This window comes from Pezoporus wallicus, unplaced genomic scaffold (assembly GCF_028554395.1).
Source record: "Pezoporus wallicus isolate ANWC-B61680 ecotype Strahan unplaced genomic scaffold, APGP_CSIRO_Pwel_v1 contig_12477, whole genome shotgun sequence".
NCBI classification, from domain to species: domain Eukaryota; kingdom Metazoa; phylum Chordata; class Aves; order Psittaciformes; family Psittacidae; genus Pezoporus; species Pezoporus wallicus.
Window position 1 is genome coordinate 241,264 of NW_026638222.1, and position 19,681 is coordinate 260,944.

At 59.1% G+C, this 19,681-nt stretch overlaps 3 protein-coding genes across 4 annotated transcripts; 2 read left to right on the plus strand and 1 right to left on the minus strand.

Annotated features, from left to right (window-relative positions):
* Positions 1-35: 35 nt before the first annotated feature.
* On the minus strand, positions 36-11,343 carry UBQLN4 (ubiquilin 4). Of its 2 annotated transcripts, XM_057410000.1 has the most exons (11): positions 11,139-11,343; positions 9,270-9,421; positions 7,234-7,439; positions 6,657-6,919; positions 5,292-5,450; positions 4,244-4,469; positions 3,726-3,865; positions 3,214-3,297; positions 2,487-2,602; positions 1,490-1,667; positions 36-671 (listed from the first exon to the last, which is right to left on the minus strand). In XM_057410000.1, the coding sequence occupies exons 1-11, from the start codon at positions 11,295-11,297 to the stop codon at positions 519-521; spliced, it is 1,836 nt and encodes a 611-aa protein (XP_057265983.1). In that variant the 5' UTR covers positions 11,298-11,343; the 3' UTR covers positions 36-518. The 2 variants fall into 2 exon arrangements, with proteins under 2 accessions (XP_057265983.1, XP_057265984.1); XM_057410001.1 differs by lacking the exon at positions 3,214-3,297.
* Positions 11,344-12,775: 1,432 nt separating this feature from the next.
* On the plus strand, positions 12,776-14,835 carry LAMTOR2 (late endosomal/lysosomal adaptor, MAPK and MTOR activator 2). The gene is made up of 4 exons (XM_057409971.1): positions 12,776-12,872; positions 13,873-14,035; positions 14,143-14,232; positions 14,734-14,835. Exons 1-4 carry the CDS (start codon positions 12,805-12,807, stop codon positions 14,788-14,790), a joined length of 378 nt encoding a protein of 125 aa, XP_057265954.1. The 5' UTR covers positions 12,776-12,804; the 3' UTR covers positions 14,791-14,835.
* A 522-nt stretch (positions 14,836-15,357) lies between these two features.
* RAB25 (RAB25, member RAS oncogene family) lies at positions 15,358-18,288 on the plus strand. Its single transcript, XM_057409972.1, has 5 exons — positions 15,358-15,488; positions 16,346-16,541; positions 16,655-16,848; positions 16,993-17,073; positions 18,161-18,288. Exons 1-5 carry the CDS (start codon positions 15,449-15,451, stop codon positions 18,286-18,288), a joined length of 639 nt encoding a protein of 212 aa, XP_057265955.1. The 5' UTR covers positions 15,358-15,448.
* The last annotated feature ends 1,393 nt before the right edge of the window (positions 18,289-19,681 follow it).

Here is a 19,681-nt window from a genome sequence, read left to right on the forward strand (position 1 = left end):
TCCAATGGAACATTAAGACAAAGAACAGCAGAAACTTGCAGGTAACCTCTTATTTTTTTCCTCTTTTCTTTTGATCCAGGGTGAACGAAACCAAACCCCAAACTTGGCTCAAGATTTAAATATCTGCCTGAAAGGAGGGCTAAGGGCAAGGCAAATCATGTACAGTTAAAATCAAGCTACTCCAAACACAATCATTCCGGTAAGTAACTAGAATATCGCCTCTACCATCTAGAGAAAGAGAGAAGAGTGTCTGAGACAGGGCATATTTAGGAAAAAATACACATCTGAAGTCTCTGTGGCCACGATGAGAACTGGAATCCACATACAAGCCAGTTAAAGAGCATTTCAACATGAAATCTTAACTTAGTAGGAAGGTCAGGGTTAAGCTGTATCTTTTTGTGTTTTAAATACATGGACAGCTGTCAGATATGAAAATGATGGTGGGCTTTCCTGAAAGATCCCCTTGCGCATGTGTATGGATGCATGTGCTGACGCCTGTGGGGCAGCATGGCAAGAGTTTAGGAGGGCTGGGAGCCCAGCAGTCTCTCAATAGCTGCATTGATGTCTCCACCAGTGGCAATAAGAGCCTGGAGGTTGGCCTCACGGTTAATGAAGCCCATGGCATTCAGCTGCTCCAGCTGCTGTTGGAATCGCACTTCAGGGCTCTGCGCCTGCAGAGGGAAAGGACAAAGACCTTCAGACTCAGAGAGCAAAGAGCAGCACCCAGAACGGGCAGCGACGGCCAGGCAGGGAGCACGGGCTCAGCTTCAGGTGCACTGAAATACTTCAGGCTCACTCATAGAATCTCACACTGGTTTGGGTTGGAAGGGACCTTGAATCGCATCCAGTGCCACGGGCAGGGACCCCTTCCACTGGAGCAGCGTGCTCCGAGCCCCTGGGTCCAAGCTGGCCTTGAACACTGCCAGGGATGGGGCAGCCACAGCTTCTCTGGGCACCCTGTACCTCAGCACCCTCACAGGGAAGAGCTTCTGCCTTAGATCCAACCTAAATCTCCCATGTTTCAGTCTGAACCCATCACCCCTTGTCCTGCTGCTACCATCCCTGATGAAGGCCCCTCTCCAGCATCCTTCAGACCCTCGAAGCTGCTCTGAGGTCTCCGTGGAGCTTTTCTCCAGGCTGAACAACGTTCTCAAGCTGTCTCCATACAGGAGCTGCTCCAGCCCCTGCTCATCCTCATGGCCTCCCCTGTATGCTCCAACCATGTCCTTCTGATGGTGGGGACACCAGAATTGCACAGTTCACTGATGTTACCCAGTCTGGCAACACTGGAGGAGGAGGATCCCTGCAACTCTTGGCTCCAAACCTCTCTAAAGGGTTACTGCACCCTGAGCCACCTCGGCACAAAGCACCAGAGAAACCTGCTGGGGACCACATCCCTGGAATGGGGTGGGATGGGGCCAACCTCTACCTCCCCCTGGAGATGGCCACCCCCCAGCAGTGCGTGGCCATGTAGCTGAGCATTACATACTTGAGAGCTTCCTCCGGCCAGCAGCTGGATCATCTGCTGCATGAGCTGCTGCTGGGGGTTCCCAGCCCCGGCTGGAGAGGCACTGGCCGGCGTCGAAGCGGAGGGAACGGGGTTCTCCGGGATTGTGCTTCCTCCTGTGGAGGACGGGGGCATTCGAGGCATGCCGAAGGAGCCGAGGCTGCAGAGGAAGGCAAGGGGCTGCTCAGAAGCAGGCTGGCACTTGGGGGTGTCCCCTGAGGGCTGGGAACAGCCCCCCTCTCTCCAGGCTCTGCCAGGCTGTCCCTTAGGGAGATTTGTTTGTAAGCTGCTCACACGTGGTGCTGGGAGGGAGCAATGGGCCTGAAGGGAGCTACAGAGCCTGAAGAGCCCCATGCTGCCAGGGAGCAGAAGGGCTGCTCACACACCACCCTGCCCCAACCCACCCACCCACCCTCTGCATCTCCTGCTGTACACAGGGAGGAAACTCGTGAGCGCAGCTGCTACCAACTACAGCAAGCAAGAGATGGGAAGTGGTTTCCAAAAGAAAGAATTCCAGAGTGATGTGGGGTGAAGGGACCTTAAAGCTCATCCAGTTCCAACCCCCTGCCACAGGCAGGGACACTTTCCACTAGAGCAGCTTGCTCCAAGGCCCTGTGTCCAACCTGGCCTTGAACACTGCACCCAAACCTTCTCCATTCAAGCCATCCCAGTGTCCCACCACCCTCACAGGGAAGAGCCTCCCCCTAACAGCTCATCTCAGTCTCCCCTCTGGCAGGTTAAAGCCATTCCCCTTGTCCTATCACGACATGCTCCTTGCCAAAAGCCCTTCTCCAGCTTTATCACAGGGTCAAAGACTTGCCACGTGTAGGACAAACAAGCAGGAAGCGCTCATCAGCTGCAACTCAGAGCTCTGCACCCACCATGACAGTGCCCCAGGCAGATCTCCATCAATCAGCAGCTATTCTGCCTGCTGGCAGGGAGCTCTGCCTGCAGAAACCCACTCAGAAGCACTTGTTACCTTGGCACTAGTCCTGGGGCCTCCGTTTGCAGCGTCTGGAGTCCCTGCTGGATCTGGAGGAGCGCCTGCATGGCGCGGGGGTTGGTGAGAATGGAAAGGGAGTCTGGGTTCTGCATCTGGGAACAAAGGCACAAAGACACAGAGGTACCAAACAGCGAGAGCTCGGGCAGCCAGGGAGCCTCCAGCTTCACACCTGAGCAGCAAAGAGCAGAGCTGTGCCTCTCGCCCTGCAGCCAACAGTCAACCTGCGAGCCTGGTTCCTCCTCCAAGTCTCCAGGCTGCAGGGCTCACCTAGAGAGCTCCTTCAGGGTTTAGAGCCAACTTCCTAAAGGAACTGGGTGAAATCAGATTAGAACTGGGGGCACAGGCCTTGGGAATGCAAGGGATTTTGTCTCATTTACCGGAATGAAGCAGCTGCTGGAGCACAATTTGCTGTTTTCCTTTCTGTAACCTCGTTACAGTGAGAGGCTGTCCCCAGGGGGGTTTCATGGAGCTCAACTACCCTCAAGTCCACCTTTAGGTAATGTACACGACTTACTGCAGGCTGCCTTCTCTAAACAAGCTTTTCCTGTGCAAACCCCTTTCCTTCACAGCCCAAGCCACCCCAGCCCACATGCTTCCTAGTGCACTTGACTGAGCAGCCCAGACTCCCCCTTTCCTACAGAGGATGGAGAAGCTCTGGAGCCCTGGGGCTGAGAGCAGCACAGGGCCAGACAGAGGCCTTTACCTGCTGCAGGAAGACAGGGAGCTGAAGGCGGAGCTGTTCTTGAAGCTGTGGATTCCCAGCAAAGAGGGGGACATTTACCATGATCTAGCAAGAGACAGCACACGTAGGTAGGGTCAGAGGGTTGCTGCCACTGGCTGTTAAGCCCTATGTAACTAAGCCACGAAGAACAAGTCAGTCATGCCCCTGACTCCCTCCCTGGGCTTTCAACATGTTCCCCTGCTAAAGGGGACTGAAACAGGGCCAGCTCAGTTCCTGGCAGCTGTGCTGAACAGTGGCCATGGGCAAAGAGAAGGGCCATTCCCATGTCCCTTCGAAAGCCACCTTTTTTGTTAGGGGCTCTGCTAAGACACCAGGGTCAGTACTGTGGAAGCCTTCAAGCAACTGAGAAATACATCAAAACTGTCTGTACTCCCTGAGCTCTCTGCTTGAGGAACCACTCCAACTAGAGAAGCAAGCACAAGCACCGCGAGCACAGCCTGGCTCATGACAGAAGACAACTGCAGTGCTTTTACCTGTGCTGCAAAGTCTGGGTTCTGGGCAAGAGTCTGCATCATGCTCCTCATGTAAGGGGCAGAGATCATGTTCTGCATCAGCTGAGGGTTTTCCGAAATCTGCTGCAGGAGTCCTTGCATCTCTGGGCTGTTAAACATCCCTGCAAGGGGAAAGGGAAGAGAAGACAAAGGAAAACCTCTTATACAAGCTTGAGCACTGCTGCAACGCACACAACAGCAATGTTTTCACTTCATCCCCATGCCAACAGGGACTATGGCTGTGGACAGCCACGGCAGTGCTTTGCTTGCCACTCTCCCATGCTCCTGCGGGCTGCAGGGACATTGGAATTCCCAAAGCAACTTCCTAACAGGGCACAGCAGAAATAACCCAGTTGTGCTTGAAGCTGGGCTGGAATCAGTCATCTGGAGAGCAGCCACAGACAGGCACCTGAATGCCACAGGGAGCTGCCCCCAGCCCGGGAAGCCTGGCTGACTTGCTCAGGCAGTAGCATCCCCTGGCTCCTCTCTTGCCTACGTACCAGCCCCAATGCTAGCAGCATTCAGCCCAAAGGGGTTGGATACAGTCGGTGTGCTCTGGGTGCCTGCTGAGCCAGTGCTGCCTTCGCTGCTGGGCGCCTGGCTCTGGGAAGCAGGAGGTGTAGGGCTCCAGGGGTTAGGTAATGGTTCTCTGTTCTCCGTCCGCAAAGGCTGCGAGCTGGAGCTCTCAGAATTCCCCGTCAAGGAAGAGAAAGGATTGTTGCCAAACTAGGGAAAAAGAAGAAAAGGAGAACCACGATCAGTTAGTCCCAGCAGAGAACGTCAGACTAAACCCACCCGTGCAGGAGCTGGGGAACAGAGCAGCACATTCATCCAGGGCCAGAACTTGCTGAGCTCATGCTGTAATTTGCCTCCTGAGAAATGTGTATCTACAACACACCTCCCTCAGAAAAAGACCAGGCTCAAGGAGTGGCCACAGCCCCCGATTTGGCTCCCAAATGCAAGGCTTCCAAAGACCCCTGTCAAGCCAGCACCGGGCCATACCAGTAGGTAATGTTAGACTGGAGTACATCTGCAGAGCCTTTTGCAGACAGACCTGTGCTCCCTCCTCCTGTGCTTCAAGCCAGCTGGAGCTCAGCCAGCTCCAATCCAAAGGCATCAGGCCTGAGCTAATAAGTAAGCCAGGCTGAGAGCAGAGGGCTGTGCTAACGAAGCTTCCCAGAGGTGATGGCTGGCATCCAGCCTGCCTGCAGACCAAAGGAGCCAGGGCAGGGCTCTGCTCACATACACCAAAGCAGATGACAGGCACTGCACAACGTCCTGCAGTTAGTGGCTGCCTTTATCATGCAGAGCAGCCACAGAATCCCAGATGGGTTGAGGCTGGAAGGGACCTTAAAGCTCACCCAGCCCCAGCCCCCTGCCACGAGCAGGGACACCTTCCATTAGATCAGGTTGCTCCAAGCCATGCCCAGCCTGGCCTTGAACACTGCCAGGGATGGAGCATTTACCACTGCCAACAACCTGTGCCAGGGCCTCAGCAGCCTCACAGTAAAGAACTTCTTCCTTGTATCTAAACCCCACAGCCCATACCTGCTCCCTGGCTGCACTGAACATGGGCTCCTGGATGTCCGTGTACATCCGGCGCAGGGCGTTGTATCCTCCTGGAATGCTCTCGAGGTTGCTCAAAGCACGGTCCTGGTTCCGCATCATCTCCTGCATCATGGCAGGGTTACGAGCCAATTCCATTGTCTGGGAGAAGGAGGAAAATGTGGAAAGCTCAGGCCCAAGTGCAGTGGGGAAGGCTGGAATGGATTAAGAGACTGGGGAGCAGCCCAGGGGTATTCTACTGATCCAGCAACCAAGTGCTGAAAGAGTTAAAGCTGGGCTCCCAGGAGAAAGAGTATAATTAAACCCATTTCACAGCCAGGGAGCAGAGAGATCATTTATCCAAGCAAAGAGAGCCCCGGATCCTGGCTCCTCCCATCCCTGCTCAGCTCTTCCTTCCCAGCCTCAGCTCAGCTGGAGGAGATTGTTTTGTTTCTAAGCACTATCGGAACATCCAAACATTTAACACCCATATGCTCCCACTCAAAGGAGAAGGACTGCATTCAACAGCTGAGAAGGTGGAAGAGACTGGATCCTTCCCGTTACAAGAAACCCAAGACATTCACCCTCTCCAAAGTTCTGATGGGTCTCCCCTGCAGCAGAAACCTCCAGACCCCATCTGAGGTGCTGCTCAGGCAGTTTGGTCCTGCACCTCTGGACCTTCATGTGTGGCTGACACAGTTGAAAGATAACTGAGAAGCAGATGGAAGCCAGGCTCATTGAGCAACAACCCAGAAAGACCTTCTGACAAGGCTTCCTGGGGACAGCAGAGTCCTGTCAGGGGCTGTTTAACACTCAGGCTCTCACACTCATCCCTTACGCTCCCTTTCCGATGAACCTTCCATCTTCCACTCCTCCAGGGAATGGGTTCCCTTTGTTCTGGGACTGTATGGAAACCTTTAGGATTCCAGCCTACAACCAGTGCTCCCTGCTCTGCTACAGGTAGTAAAATACTGACTGTGCAGCTCTGTAGTCTATAGTTTATCCAGAGAAACAGAGAGAAACAAAAAGCTTTTGCAGTAGCTTCACTTGTTCGTGCCTGCTTTTCCTCCCATTCCTGACTGAGAACACAACACTTTCTATGCAGCACATTAGGATGATCCCAATATCCTTATTCTGCCCAACACATGATGGATTCAATAGCCCTGAAAGGAAGATGAGAGTTGCAAGTATGTGGGCTGAGTACTCAGTATTCACATAACTCAAGACCACCATCTGTTTGTGGGGAGCTTACAGCAGGAAGGAAGAGATCTCGAAAATCACTGATCTGGCATCACACACTCCCTTTGGAAGCTGGTCCACAAAGATGCTCTTGAACATGCTTTCCACAGGCCCTGGCACGTGCCTCACCTGCCTCATGAGCTCTGGGTTATTCAACATGTGGCTTATCTCTGGATTCCGCTCCATGAGCTGCTGCATCTGGGGATTGGCCATGATCATCTGCCTCATGAGGTCGGGGTTAGACATCATGTTCTGCACCAAGGGATTCTCCATTATCTGAGAAAGCATCTCCGGGTTGGACATCAGCTGCCGCTGCATCTGCTGCTGAAGCTCCATGAAGTTGGCAGAGCCCATCCCAAGGTTGCCCAAGCCAGTGATGCCACCAAAGCCAGCTGGAGAGGGAACAACACACGGTGAGAAGGGTGAGTCAGTAACTGTCAGCAGCTGCAAGAGGACAAGCACCCACACTGATCTAGAGGTAGTCTATATCCCTGTGGCAGCCAGCTCTGAGGGAGAACACCCCCTAAACATGATTCACGAAGGGCTTTGGCATCACCCATAGCAGGGCAACTGAGGCACGCTGCTGGAAGCAACTCCCGCGACACCTACAGCAAGCAGAGACAGCTACAGGGCTCAAGAACCCCAAGTCCCTGGGGCAGTCCTAGGAACCTCTTCTTTGGTGCCACACCTCACAGCCATCACTTACACAGGATGGATGGAGCACTATTAGGGCCTCCATCTCCAGGACCTCCCATGGTCCCTGAGCCACTGCTCCGCCTGCTGCCACTGCCGCCGTCGGAACCGGCGCTGCTGGATGTGGAAGGCTGAGACGGGGCAGCAGGAGAAGAAGGGGTTGCACTGGGGGCAGAAGCAGCATTGGGGGCAGAAGCAGCAGATGTTGAATCTTGGACCCTGCAAAGAAACCAGAAAGGCAGCATTAAACTCCAGAGATGCAGGAAGGGGGAGCGGAGTCCTCTGTGCATGGCCCCAGTCAATCAGCCCCACATTCCCACCTGCACCGATGGATCCACAGCTGTGCTCCCAGATGCCTTCCATCTAGCTGGAATCTGCCTCCCATCCTGCTGCAGAACAGCCCCTGACATCTTTATCCTGCCCCACACAAAGTGGTTTGACTGGTCTTACCCCCAGTTATATCCAACTCTTCCTTGAATCCCACTGAACTCTTTACCTCAGCTATATCCCTGAGCAATGAATTTGCTCCAAACAGGAAAATCTTCCTGCTGCTCCCACAGAAACCACAGGAGGTTACAGCAGGGCTAGTGCATGGGGGAAACAAGGATCTGGTGCTCTGCAAACCCTCCCATGCACTGAATATTCCCATCAGTGCTCCTGAGGGCAAAAATAAGCATCAGCATTACTCAAACCCCAAATTCACTTTACTCACCCCAAGTGATGCTATTATGCCACTGACAAGTTGGGGTTCCCCCCCCCCCGAAAAACCCACCTTTCTCAAACTCCTTTTCCTTTTTCACTCTTATTCCAGGGCTTTAAACATCAAACCTGAAGGGCCCTGTCCACGTTCCAGCCTCAGCCCAAAACCAGGAGGCAGAGAATGGGGAAACAAAGCAAATAGGAAGCTGAACAAAAGAGGAAGAAGGAAGCTAGAGAAAGGTCACTTGGTTTCACTGAGCCAGGAAGAGGCTGTGATGCTCTCAGTCAGCACTTGCCTATGACTACCAGAAGGGGAAAACAAGAACGAGCAGCCCAGGAAAGCTCTTGTTTCCCCTTTGAAACAGCCAGCAGCAAACAGCATCAGGCTACCTGGAGATGCTGAATCCAGAGAGAGGCCTCCTGCAGAAGCTGACAATACACACGGCTTTGTAAAGAAGAGGGGGGAAAGAAAAGAAGGCTCTAATCTTCAGGAAGCCAATAAGAACCACACAAAGAGCCACAGCCCCCAGGGAGCCTGATGAGGCTGCAGCAGGGAGCCCCAGAAATGGTTGTGAAGGGGGGGTTGAGATCAATAAGATGTGGCTGCACATCACTGTGAGGCACAGCGACTGTTCCCTAGAACCTTCTGGGCTCCCTTGGATAGCACTGCGAAGAGCCCAGCTCTGCAGGGATCAATCCTGTGTCCCTTTCTCAGATGGCCATGAGGGAGCTCAACCTGGGAGCGCCAAGGGGGGAGCCTGCTGCATGCACGTGGCCTGAGCCTCCCCCCCAAGGTGCAGCACCCACCTCTCTGCCCCTGCAGACATGGCTCTGGGTACCACACCGAGGCACTGCTCTGCCTCACAGAGTGCTCTGCACACACGGTGTGCCTCCCACAGCACCTGAGAGAGCCCGAGCACAGGCTCAGAGCAGAGGACACGAGAGGAAGGGTAAGAAAAACTGGGTGTTAGTTTCCATTTCAACAGAAAGCCACTGAGAAAGCAACTTCTGTCAGCAGCATCTTCTCTTGGCTGGAACTGGCATCAAGTTCTGTGGGGTTCTTTCAAGATTCCCAAGTTATAAAGGCTCAAAATACAGGAGTTGGGTTAACAAAGAGGCAACCCCCTCAGGCACTTGCCACCAACTTACCCAGCTGTGTAACCTAGCAGAAAGAGAGACCTAGGGATAAACCCACTGCAGGGAGAGAGCTGGGATCCATCTCCTCATGGATGACCACCACCAAACAAGTACTTCAGCCACCAATGGGGCAGAAACGTGTGTGTCCCCCCCCACATGATTTCCCTGCATCATCCATTTACCCTCAGCCCCCAACCCAAAGCAGTTCCTTACTTCTGGGGAGTCTTGATGACCAAGTGCACAGTCAGCCCATCTTTGATCCCATGTTGATTCAAAGTGTCTCCATCCTTCAGGATCTTCCCGGCGAAGATCAGAACCAGCTGATCCTGTTTGGCTTTAAACCGCCTGGAAATCTCTTCTTTGAACTGAAAGCAAACCCCAAAGACAGCATCGCTCAGGCAAAAGGAGCAGCGAGGGGACACTCATCCTCCAGGTAGTGCATCCACGAAGGAAACAGTGGGAGGAACCACCAGGCCTTCAGCACCTCACCCAAAAGGAGCCCATGCAGGTACCAAGCAAGCTGCTGAGGATGTTTGCTGCAGGGTTCCAAGCGTGTATCTCAGACCTAATCCAAATACCCCCCCTTCCAGCTTCCCAATCACTGAACTGTTTCTGCCTCTGCTTGAGGTTTTTCCTAAGGAAAGCCCAACTCGGCTTTAATACAGGCCAGGGCTCTATGGAAAAGGGAACAATCCTTTATCAGCCAATGGAAATAAACTAGGTCTTCTCCAGTTCCTATTCCTGCAACCGAATTCCTGGTGAGCACGCTACGCCACACGGACACCTCTTCTTTCCTGCGGGATGGGGTGGAACGAAGCCTGCCCTTGCTAACCCAGCTGGGGCATTGCCCAGGTTGATTTCCCCTCAAGGAAAGCCTTGCATTGGGAAGCCACAAACTGCAGGGGATTCACAGCAAAAGGCAGGAAAGGAAAAGGAAAGGAAAAGGAAAGGAAAAGGAAAGGAAAAGGAAAGGAAAAGGAAAGGAAAAGGAAAGGAAAAGGAAAGGAAAAGGAAAGGAAAAGGAAAGGAAAAGGAAAGGAAAAGGAAAGGAAAAGGAAAGGAAAAGGAAAGGAAAAGGAAAGGAAAAGGAAAGGAAAAGGAAAGGAAAAGGAAAGGAAAAGGAAAAGGAAAAGGAAAGAAAAGGAAAGGAAAGGAAAGGAAAGGAAAGGAAAGGAAAAGGAAAGCAATGGAGGAGCTCACAGCCTTCCCAGCACAACGCCAGCCCTGGCCTCATCCTGCTCTCCCGGAGCTGATGGGGCAGGAGCAGGAGGCCTCCAGCCCCTGCCTACACCAGGGCTCTGCTCTCTTCCAGGCCTTTCACGCCGTCACCTCGTGCCCTCCCTCTAGCCCAGAGCAAGCCAAGAGCCGTGCCCATGACACCGTGGCCCAGTGGGCACAGGCACCGGGCAGCGCTGGAGCCAGGCACTATGAAGCTCACCCCTATGAAGCTCACCCCCTGTGAAGCTCACCCCCTGTGAAGCTCACCCCTATGAAGCTCACCCCCTATGAAGCTCACCCCTATGAAGCTCACCCCTATGAAGCTCACCCCCTATGAAGCTCACCCCTATGAAGCTCACCCCCAAGCCCACACAGGGGCGGCTGCTCCCTTCCTTCTGCTCCCTTCAGCCAAAGCCTTGCCGAGCTCCTCTCCTCTGCCCCCCCCACCCCACGCAGCCCCACACGGCCTCACCCAGCTCTGCCCCACAGCCCCCTTCCGCTCCCCCCCCAGCCCCCTTCCCTCCCAACCCTCCCCTCCCTCTGCAGACCCCCCCAGACCTCACCCCCTCCCCAACCCTGCCCCACAGCCACCACCCACCGCCCCCCCCACACCCAAGGCCTGCTCCCCCCCAGACCCCATCCCTCACCCACCCCTCCCCGCCCCTCCAAGCCGGCCTCGCACAAGGCCCCGAAGGCCGGGGGTGCCCCACACCCCCCCGGCTCCCCCCTCCGCCCTAAACCCACGTCCCCCCCACTTCCCATCCCCGCCGGCTCCTTCACCCCCCCCTCCCCGTCCCCATGTCCCGCTCCCGACCCCCCCCCCCCAACCCAACCCCGCAGCCCCGGCCCGGCCCAGGCCCCCACCTCGCGCACGGAGGCGCCGTCCGCGATGACGATCTCCTCCTTGTCCTTAGGGGTCTTCACGGTGACGCGGATGAGAGCCCCACCGGGGCCCGCCTCGCTCTCCCCACCGGGGCCGGGCCCTCCTCCTCCGCCGCCGCCGCCGCCGCTCGGCTCCGCCATCTTCGCCGCCCGCCCCGCCAGACCGGGCCGCCGACACAGAGACGTGGAGAGAGAGCGGCGCCACGGTCCGTCCGTCCGCCCCCCCCTCCTCTGCCGCGATGGCAACACTGCCCCCTGGCGGAGCGGCGGGAACCTGCAGTGCGGCGGCGGCTGCAACGGCAGGAACGGGGCGGAGGGAGGTCGTGATCCGGATCCCTCCTGCACCCCCACGACCGGATCCCTCCTGCACCCCCATTACGGATCCCTCCTGCACCCCCATTACAGATCCCTCCTGCACCCCCATTACGGATCCCTCCTGCACCCCCATTACAGATCCCTCCTGCACCCCCATTACTGGATCCCTCCTGCGCCCCCATTACCGGATCCATCCTGAACCCCCATGACCGGATCCATCCTGAACCCCCCATGAGCTGGATCCACCCTGAACCCCCATTACGGATCCCTCCTGCACCCCCATTACAGATCCCTCCTGCACCCCCATTACCGGATCCATCCTGAACCCCCATTACGGATCCATCCTGAACCCCCATGACCGGATCCATCCTGAACCCCCCATGAGCTGGATCCACCCTGAACCCCCATTACGGATCCCTCCTGCACCTCCATTACGGATCCCTCCTGCACCCCCACGACCGGATCCCTCCTGCACCCCCATTACGGATCCCTCTGCAGTTCCATGACCGGATCCATCCTGAACCTCCATTACGGATCCATCCTGCACCCCCATTACGGATCCATCCTGCACCACCATTACTGGATCCCTCCTGCACCCCCATTACGGATCCCTCCTGCACCCCCATTACCGGATCCATCCTGAACCCCCGTTACCGGATCCATCCTGCACCACCATTATGGATCCCTCCTGCACCACCATTACGGATCCCTCCTGCACCCCCATTACGGATCCCTCCTGCACCCCTATTACGGATCCCTCCTGCACCTCCATGAGCTGGATCCATCCCGCACCCCCATTACCAGATCCTTGTTGAACCCCCATCACCGGATCCCTGTTGACCCCCCATGACTGGGTCCATCCTGCACCCCCATTACCAGATCCTTGTTGAACCCCCATCACCGGATCCCTGTTGACCCCCCATGACTGGATCCATCCTGCACCCCCATGACTGGATCCATCCTGCACCCCCATTACTGGATCCCTGTTGACCCCCATTGCCTGCCCCCTTCCATGGGGGCTGCACCCCCCCAAGCTGCCTCCATCCCGCACCCCCTTTTCCAGCTCCCCCCCTTCCCTGACGCCTCTCCCAGCGCTCCCACTCCCGGCCGGGGCTGGACCCCGCTCCTGGGGGCTCCGCCGCCCTCCACCGTGACCCCCGGGGTGTCCGGGCGCGTTCCCCCCGCCCTGGGGACCCAGGCTCCGGGCTCCGGGGCACCGGGAACTACGAATCCCGGCGTGCTCCGAGGCGAGCCCGGCTCCGCCCTGCCCCGGCCCCGCTGCTCTCGGGGAGCGGAACGGAACGGAACGGAACGGAGCGGAGCGGGCGCGGCCATGCTGCGCCCCAAGGCCCTCACGCAGGTGCTGAGCCAGGCCAACACCGGCGGCGTCCAGAGCACGCTGTGAGCGGGGAACCGGCGCTGACCGGGACCGGGAGGGGCTGCGGGGGGAGCCGTGCGGGGCCCGGGGGGGGGGCGGTGCGGGGCGATGGGGAGGTGCGGGGTGCACAGGGCGGGGTGATGGGGAGGTGCGGGGTGCTGGGAGGTGCGGGGTGCACAGGGCGGGGTGATGGGGAGGTGCGGGGTGCTGGGAGATGCAGGATGTGCAGTGCGGGGTGATGGGGAGGTGTGGGGTGCTGTGAGATGCAGGGAGCGCAGTGCGGGGTGATGGGGAGATGTGGGGTGCTGGGAGATGCAGGGAGCACAGTGCGGGGTGATGGGGAGATGTGGGGTGCTGGGGAGGTGCAGGGAGCACAGTTTGGGGTGATGGGGAGATGTGGGGTGCACAGTGTGGGGTGATGGGGAGATGTGGGGTGCTGGAAGATGCAGGGAGCACAGTGTGGGGTGCTGGGGAGCTGCAGAGCACTGGGAGATGCAGGGAGCACAGTTTGGGGTGTTGGGGAGATGCGGGGTGCTGGGAGATGCAGGGAGCACAGTTTGGGGTGATGGGGAGATGTGGGGTGCACAGTGTGGGGTGATGGGGAGATGTGGGGTGCTGGAAGATGTAGGGAGCACAGTGTGGGGTGCTGGGGAGCTGCAGAGCACTGGGAGATGCAGGGAGCACAGTTTGGGGTGTTGGGGAGGTGTGGGGTGCTGGGGAGGTGCAGGGAGCACAGTGTGGGGTGATGGGGACATGCGGGGTGCTGGGAGATGCAGGGACCAAAATGCAGGGTGATGGGGAGATGCAGGATGTGCAGTGCATGCTGCACAGTGACAGAACCATGCATGGTACATGATGCACGGTTGCACCAGGACCATGCATGGTACTTGCCCACCAGGCTCGTGCCTGCTCCGCAGCAATGCTGGGCCTGGGAGGGGGGGGGCTGTGATGGGGTCTGGTGCCCCGCTGGGTTTAGAGGCACCAATCCACCCCCCACACACACCCCCCACATCTCATTTACAGGCTCCTGAACAACGAGGGGTCCCTGCTCGCCTACTCAGGCTATGGGGACACCGATGCCAGGGTCACCGCGGCCATCGCCAGCAACATCTGGGTGGCCTATGACAAGAACGGGCACCAGGCGTTCAATGAGGACAACCTCAAATTCATCCTCATGGACTGCATGGTACGTGGGGCTGGGGACTGCTGTCGTGTCCCCACACCGAGGGGGTGACTCTGGGATCCCGCGGGATCAAGCTTTGGGTGCGATGGGTGCTGTTTCTCCCTGGGCAGGAGGGGCGAGTGGCCATCACGCGGGTGGCGAACCTGCTGCTCTGCATGTATGCGAAGGAGACAGTTGGATTTGGGATGCTGAAGGCCAAGGTAATGCGGGCAGGGAGGGGGCCAGAGGGGCACAGGGCTGTGTCCGTGCTGTGGGGTGAGAAAGAGCGGATTAGGGTGAGGATGGGAGTGGTGAAGGAGCCACCATAGAATGGAATCACAGAACGGGGTGGGTTGAAGGGACCCTAAAGCTCATCTGAGGCCACGGGCAGGGACACTTTCTGCTGGAGCAGGGTGCTCCAAGCCCCTGTGTCCAACCTGGCCTTGAGCACTGCCAGGGATGGGGCATCCAAACCTTCTCCATCCAACCCATCCCAGTGTCCCACCGCCCTCCCAGGGAAGAGCTTCTGCCTAAGACCCCATCTCCATCTCCCTTCTGGCAGGTTAAAGCCATTCCCCTTGTCCTGTCCCTGCATCCCTGCATCCCAAGCCCCTCTTCCTGTACCCCCATACAATGATATGAACTAACAGAAGCACATGGGGTGTGGGGGTGTGGGTTGTGACCCCCTCCTTCCCCCCCGGCCCTCTTCATGCCACCCACAGGCTCAGGCGCTGGTCCAGTACCTGGAGGAGCCGCTCACGCAAGTGGCCGCATCCTGAGCGCAGGAGCAGCGCTTGGAGGTGCCACCCCGTGCAGGCCGGTGCTGATCAGCGACCCCGGAGCTCGGGGTGCCTTTGCAAAAGGAAGGTGTGGGTGGGGAGGAATAAAAAGTGTCTCTGATGCTGGCGGCCTTTGTGTCTTCTTGCGAACGAAGGGAGCTGGAGTGGGGGGGGGCTTTGGGGCGAGAAGGGATGCGATGGGCCCGTGGCAAGGGTCTAGCGGAGCCCCCCTGCCCAGCCGCACTGGGGCGATGGGGGGCAGCGGGGGCCCTTCCCCTTCGCGTTCTCGCCGTCTTTCACACGATGGCAGCAGAGACAAGGAAACGCGCTCGGAACCCGGTGGAGCTCGGGGAGAGGGGGGGGGGTCTCGTCCTGCCCTGCTTGCCCCACGCTGGTTCCACAGCCCGGCCCCAGCTCCTCCTCCGGCCGCCCCGTGCCGTGTCCCATGGGTGCCATTACCTGCCCGACGTGCGCTGCGACACCCGGTCCCACCCCTCGAGCGAGGGCGGTTGCGTTGCGCTGCTCCGCGCTGCTCCGCTCCGCTCCGCTCCGCCGGCCCCGCAGCGCAAAGGAAACTTTGCTCCCTCCTCCCTGCTCCCATCGGTGCCTCCGGGAGCCGCCGGCTTTGGGAAGCAGGAAACGGAGCGGCCGGGGCGCCATGGGCGGCGCCGAGGAGGATTATAACTTCGTCTTCAAGGGTGAGCCCCTCGGTGGCCGCAGAAGGGATGGAGCAGGGATGGGGACCGGGGGCTTCATTGGGTGCCCCCCGCACTGTGGTGCTGAGCAGCTCGGCTGATACCGTGTGCCCCGGGAGCTGTGAAGGGGCTGGAGGTCAGCGAGCAGGATCCGGCCTCCGGTGTGTCCCCAGTGAGGTCAGGGCTGGGGAGGAGGGCTCCAGGGTCCGTGGGGGCACGGGGAGCACCCCACACTGCGGCCCTATGGCGGGGGGAGGCACCGCATGAACCCATTGACCTGGGTGCCTGAAAGTCACTTGGGTGCGGGTGGTGGCACGTGGAGGACACGGGGGTCAGACCTGGGCTGGAGAAGCAGGGGCCCAGCCTCGTGTCCCCCCCTCAGCTTGTGCTCCTCAAGCACAGGTCCTGGTGTCCTGGGTGCCACCAGCTGCACCTTGGGGCTCCCCTGGGGCAAGGAGGGATGGAGAAGGGGTGACCCTCATCCTGCTGCTGCCAACAGGTCCTGGTGGCTGTGACCCACCTCGAACAGCATTGGGAGCACAGGAGCAGGATGCTCCAAACCCCTGCGTCCAACGTGGCCTTGAGCACAGGGATGGGGCAGCCACAGCTTCTCTGGGCACCCTGTGCCAGCGCCTCAGCACCCTCACATCCCTGCCCACATTATACATACCCAGCAGGATATGTTCCATGTCATCACTGCCCAGGCAATGAGGGATGCCCGTGCACCCTGTGGCGGTGCAGATGCCACCCTGCCGAGGCATCAAGCCTCTGGCTGGCCCGGCTCAGGTTAGCGGGATTCCTCGGAGCAGCCTTTTCCCCTCCTCAGCAGCTCCAGCAGGATTCCTCCTTTCCTCCCTCAGTCGTCCTGATCGGGGAGTCTGGGGTGGGCAAAACCAACCTGCTGTCCCGCTTCACCCGCAACGAGTTCAACCACGACAGCCGCACCACCATCGGCGTGGAGTTCTCCACGCGCAGCATCCTGGTGGGAGACTCCGTGGTGAAGGCGCAGATCTGGGATACAGCCGGGCTGGAGCGGTACCGCGCCATCACCTCCGCGTAAGGATGCGAGACCCAAAAGCAGGGCTGCCCGTGGTACCCGGGTGATGAAGATGCTGGGGGGGGTGTGTGTGTGTGTGTGTTAGATGGGTGATGCTGAGGTTCTGCCACAGGTATTACCGGGGGGCTGTGGGTGCCCTGGTTGTCTTTGACATCACCAAGCACCAGACGTACGATGTGGTGGAGCGGTGGCTGAAGGAGCTCTATGACCACGCTGAGCCCAGCATCGTCGTCATGCTGGTGGGGAACAAGACTGACCTGGCCCAGGCTCGGGAGGTGCCCATGGAGGAGGCAAGGATGTTTGCAGGTACAGGCTGGCACCTTGCTCTAAGGACTGGGGGGCTTGGGGACCCAGGGACCTGCGCCAACGTGGGCACCTGGACATCTCCAAAGGGGCTCCAGGGCAGAGCTGTGCCCTGGCCCGGCTCTGTATCAGCTCCTCTCATTGCAGACAACAACGGGCTCTTGTTTGTGGAGACCTCAGCGCTGGATTCCACCAACGTCGAGCAGGCGTTTGAGACCATCCTGACGGGTACATGCACCAGCACCGTGCTGCAGGGGGGTCCTGGGGGCCAGCAGGACGTTGGGGGACCCTCACTGGGTCTCTGTACGGTGCTTCTGCTCGGCCCTGCCCCACGGCAGCCCTTTGGGGATGGTTTCTGGTCTTTCTGGCTGGTTTGGTTCCATGCTCTCCTGTTGGGCGTTCCACTTGGAGCTCCCTTGGCTTTGTTCTCCCGGCCCCTTGGGCATTCCCCATTTCCGGGGGGGAGTTGGAGCTCCTTCCCCTGTAATCTCTGGTTTCCCTTCCTGTTGTCCTGGGCTCCTGACTCAACGTCTCCAGCACGTTGTGGAACCGGCCGTGGGGAGATGGGGGGCACAGGGATGGAGCTGGGGCGATGATCCTGCAGGAGCAGCTCTGGGTGCACTGGGGCAGGAGGGCAGGGAGATGGGGGCACGGGGATGGAGCTGGGGCAGCTCTGGGTGCACTGGGGCAGGAGGGCAGGGAGATGGGGGCACGGGGATGGAGCTGGAGCAGCTCTGGGTGTACTGGGGCAGGAGGGCAGGGAGATGGGGGCACAGGGATGGAGCTGGAGCAGCTCTGGTTGTACTGGGGCAGGAGGGCAGGGAGATGGGGGCACGGGGATGGAGCTGGGGCAGCTCTGGGTGCACTGGGGCAGGAGGGCAGGGAGATGGGGGCACGGGGATGGAGCTGGGGCAGCTCTGGGTGCACTGGGGCAGGAGGGCAGGGAGATGGGGGCACGGGGATGGAGCTGGGGTGATGCTCCTGCAGGAGCAGCTCTGGGTGCACTGGGGCAGGAGGGCAGGGAGATGGGGGCACAGGGATGGAGCTGGGGCAGCTCTGGGTGCACTGGGGCAGGAGGGCAGGGACATGGGCTGTGCCGTGCCATGCCCCAGCCCGGGGTGAAGCACTCCTCCAGGTTGGGCAAGAGGAAGTTGCCACAGCTCAGGGTGTTCCCGTGGGGCCGCAAGGATGCGCCTGGGAGGGAGCTGCTTCCTTGTAACCCCTCAGCTCGCAGAGGGGAAGCAGCGGCACCGGTCCGAGGGTGAGCAACGAGCAACGGCCCCTCTGCCCCCCCCCGGCACCCCTTCTTTTGCAGAGATCTTCCGCAAGGTGCAGCAGCAGAAGCAGAGGAGCGGCCAAGCCACCACGGTGGCACTGGGCAGCGGGAGCGCCGGCAGCGCGGCCGCGGCGCAGGAGAAGCGCCCGTGTTGCGTGGCCATCTGAGGGGTGCAGCCCCCCCCCGGGGACCCCCAGGATGCAGAGCTGGGCCTGCCAGGACCCCCTGCCCAGCCATGGGAGCCTCTGCGACCCTCATCCGGCCCCTGGGGCTGCTCCCGTGGGGCCGCGTCGCGAGGATGTGGGTGTCCGAGCGCGTCTCCATCCCAAGCCCTACGGAGCCAAGTGGCAGCGCTCAGCCCTTGGCACAGCTCTGGCCCCATCCTGTGTGTGGGGCAAGCGTGATGGCAGGACCCAGGGAAGGTGCCTCCTGGCTGTGCGGTGCAGAGCTGGGTGCTGGGGCCCGGGAGCAGCTCCGTGTCCAGTGTGATGGTGACACCATCATTAAAGGACTTGTGAAAGGCAGGCTTGCTGAGCTGGAATTCCTGCGGGACTGTGGTCCCCACCTCTGGGATGCGCTTCAGGATATGGGCACCCAATGCCATGGTCCTCCTGTGTCCCCTTTCCCATGCAGCCTTTCCGTATCCCCACATCCTTGGTGGCTTAGAGCATCAACCAGGTTGGAAATGACCTGCAAGCTCGAGTCCAACCTTTATCCAAGCACTGCCAAGGGCACCACTAACCCATGGCACCAAACCACATCTTGGCCTCAGGCAGGTATCCGAAACTGCTCGGAAATGGGAGAATTGCTGCTGGATTCCCCCAGTTCTGGGCTCTTGCTTTCCCTTTGCATTGGGCAAGGCAAGGCAGCCCAGCTCCCATCTCACGTCTGTGGCTCTGCACGGAGAGCATGGCCCTGGCTGTCGCTGGTGGTGGTGGCACACAGCCACACTGGTGTTCTTTCCCTGCTGCCATAGGACCATGGGATGGGTGGGTTTGGAAGGGAGCTTAAAGCTCATCCAGTTCCAACCCCTGCCATGGGCAGGGCCCCTTTGCTCCAAACCCCTGTGTCCAACCTGGCCTTGAGCACTGCCAGGGATGGGGCATCCAAACCTTCTCCATTCAACCATCCCAGTGTCCCCAAACCCTCATAAGGAAGAACTTCTGCCTAAGATCCCATCTCCATCCCCCCTCTGGCAGGTTAAAGCCATTCCCCTTGCCCTGTCCCTGCATCCCAAGCCCCTCTCCAGCTTTCCTGCAGCCCCTTCAGGCACTGGAGCTGCTCTCAGGTCTCCCCTTGAGGACCCTTCTCTTCCCCAGCCCAGCTCTCCCGGCCTGGCTCCAGAGCAGGGATGCTCCAGCCCTCGCAGCAGCTCCGTGGTCCCTCTTGTGCTGTTGCTCCAGAGCTGGATGCAGGATGCAGGGCCGGAGGGGGGAGGTCTCACAGGGCCGTGGAGCAGCCCCATACCTGCCCCTTTACCTGGCCCAGGTGAAGGCACCTTCCCGGTGATGGGCAGCCCCGGCAGCCAATGGTTTGGGAGGAGGAAGGGCTGTGGCTACC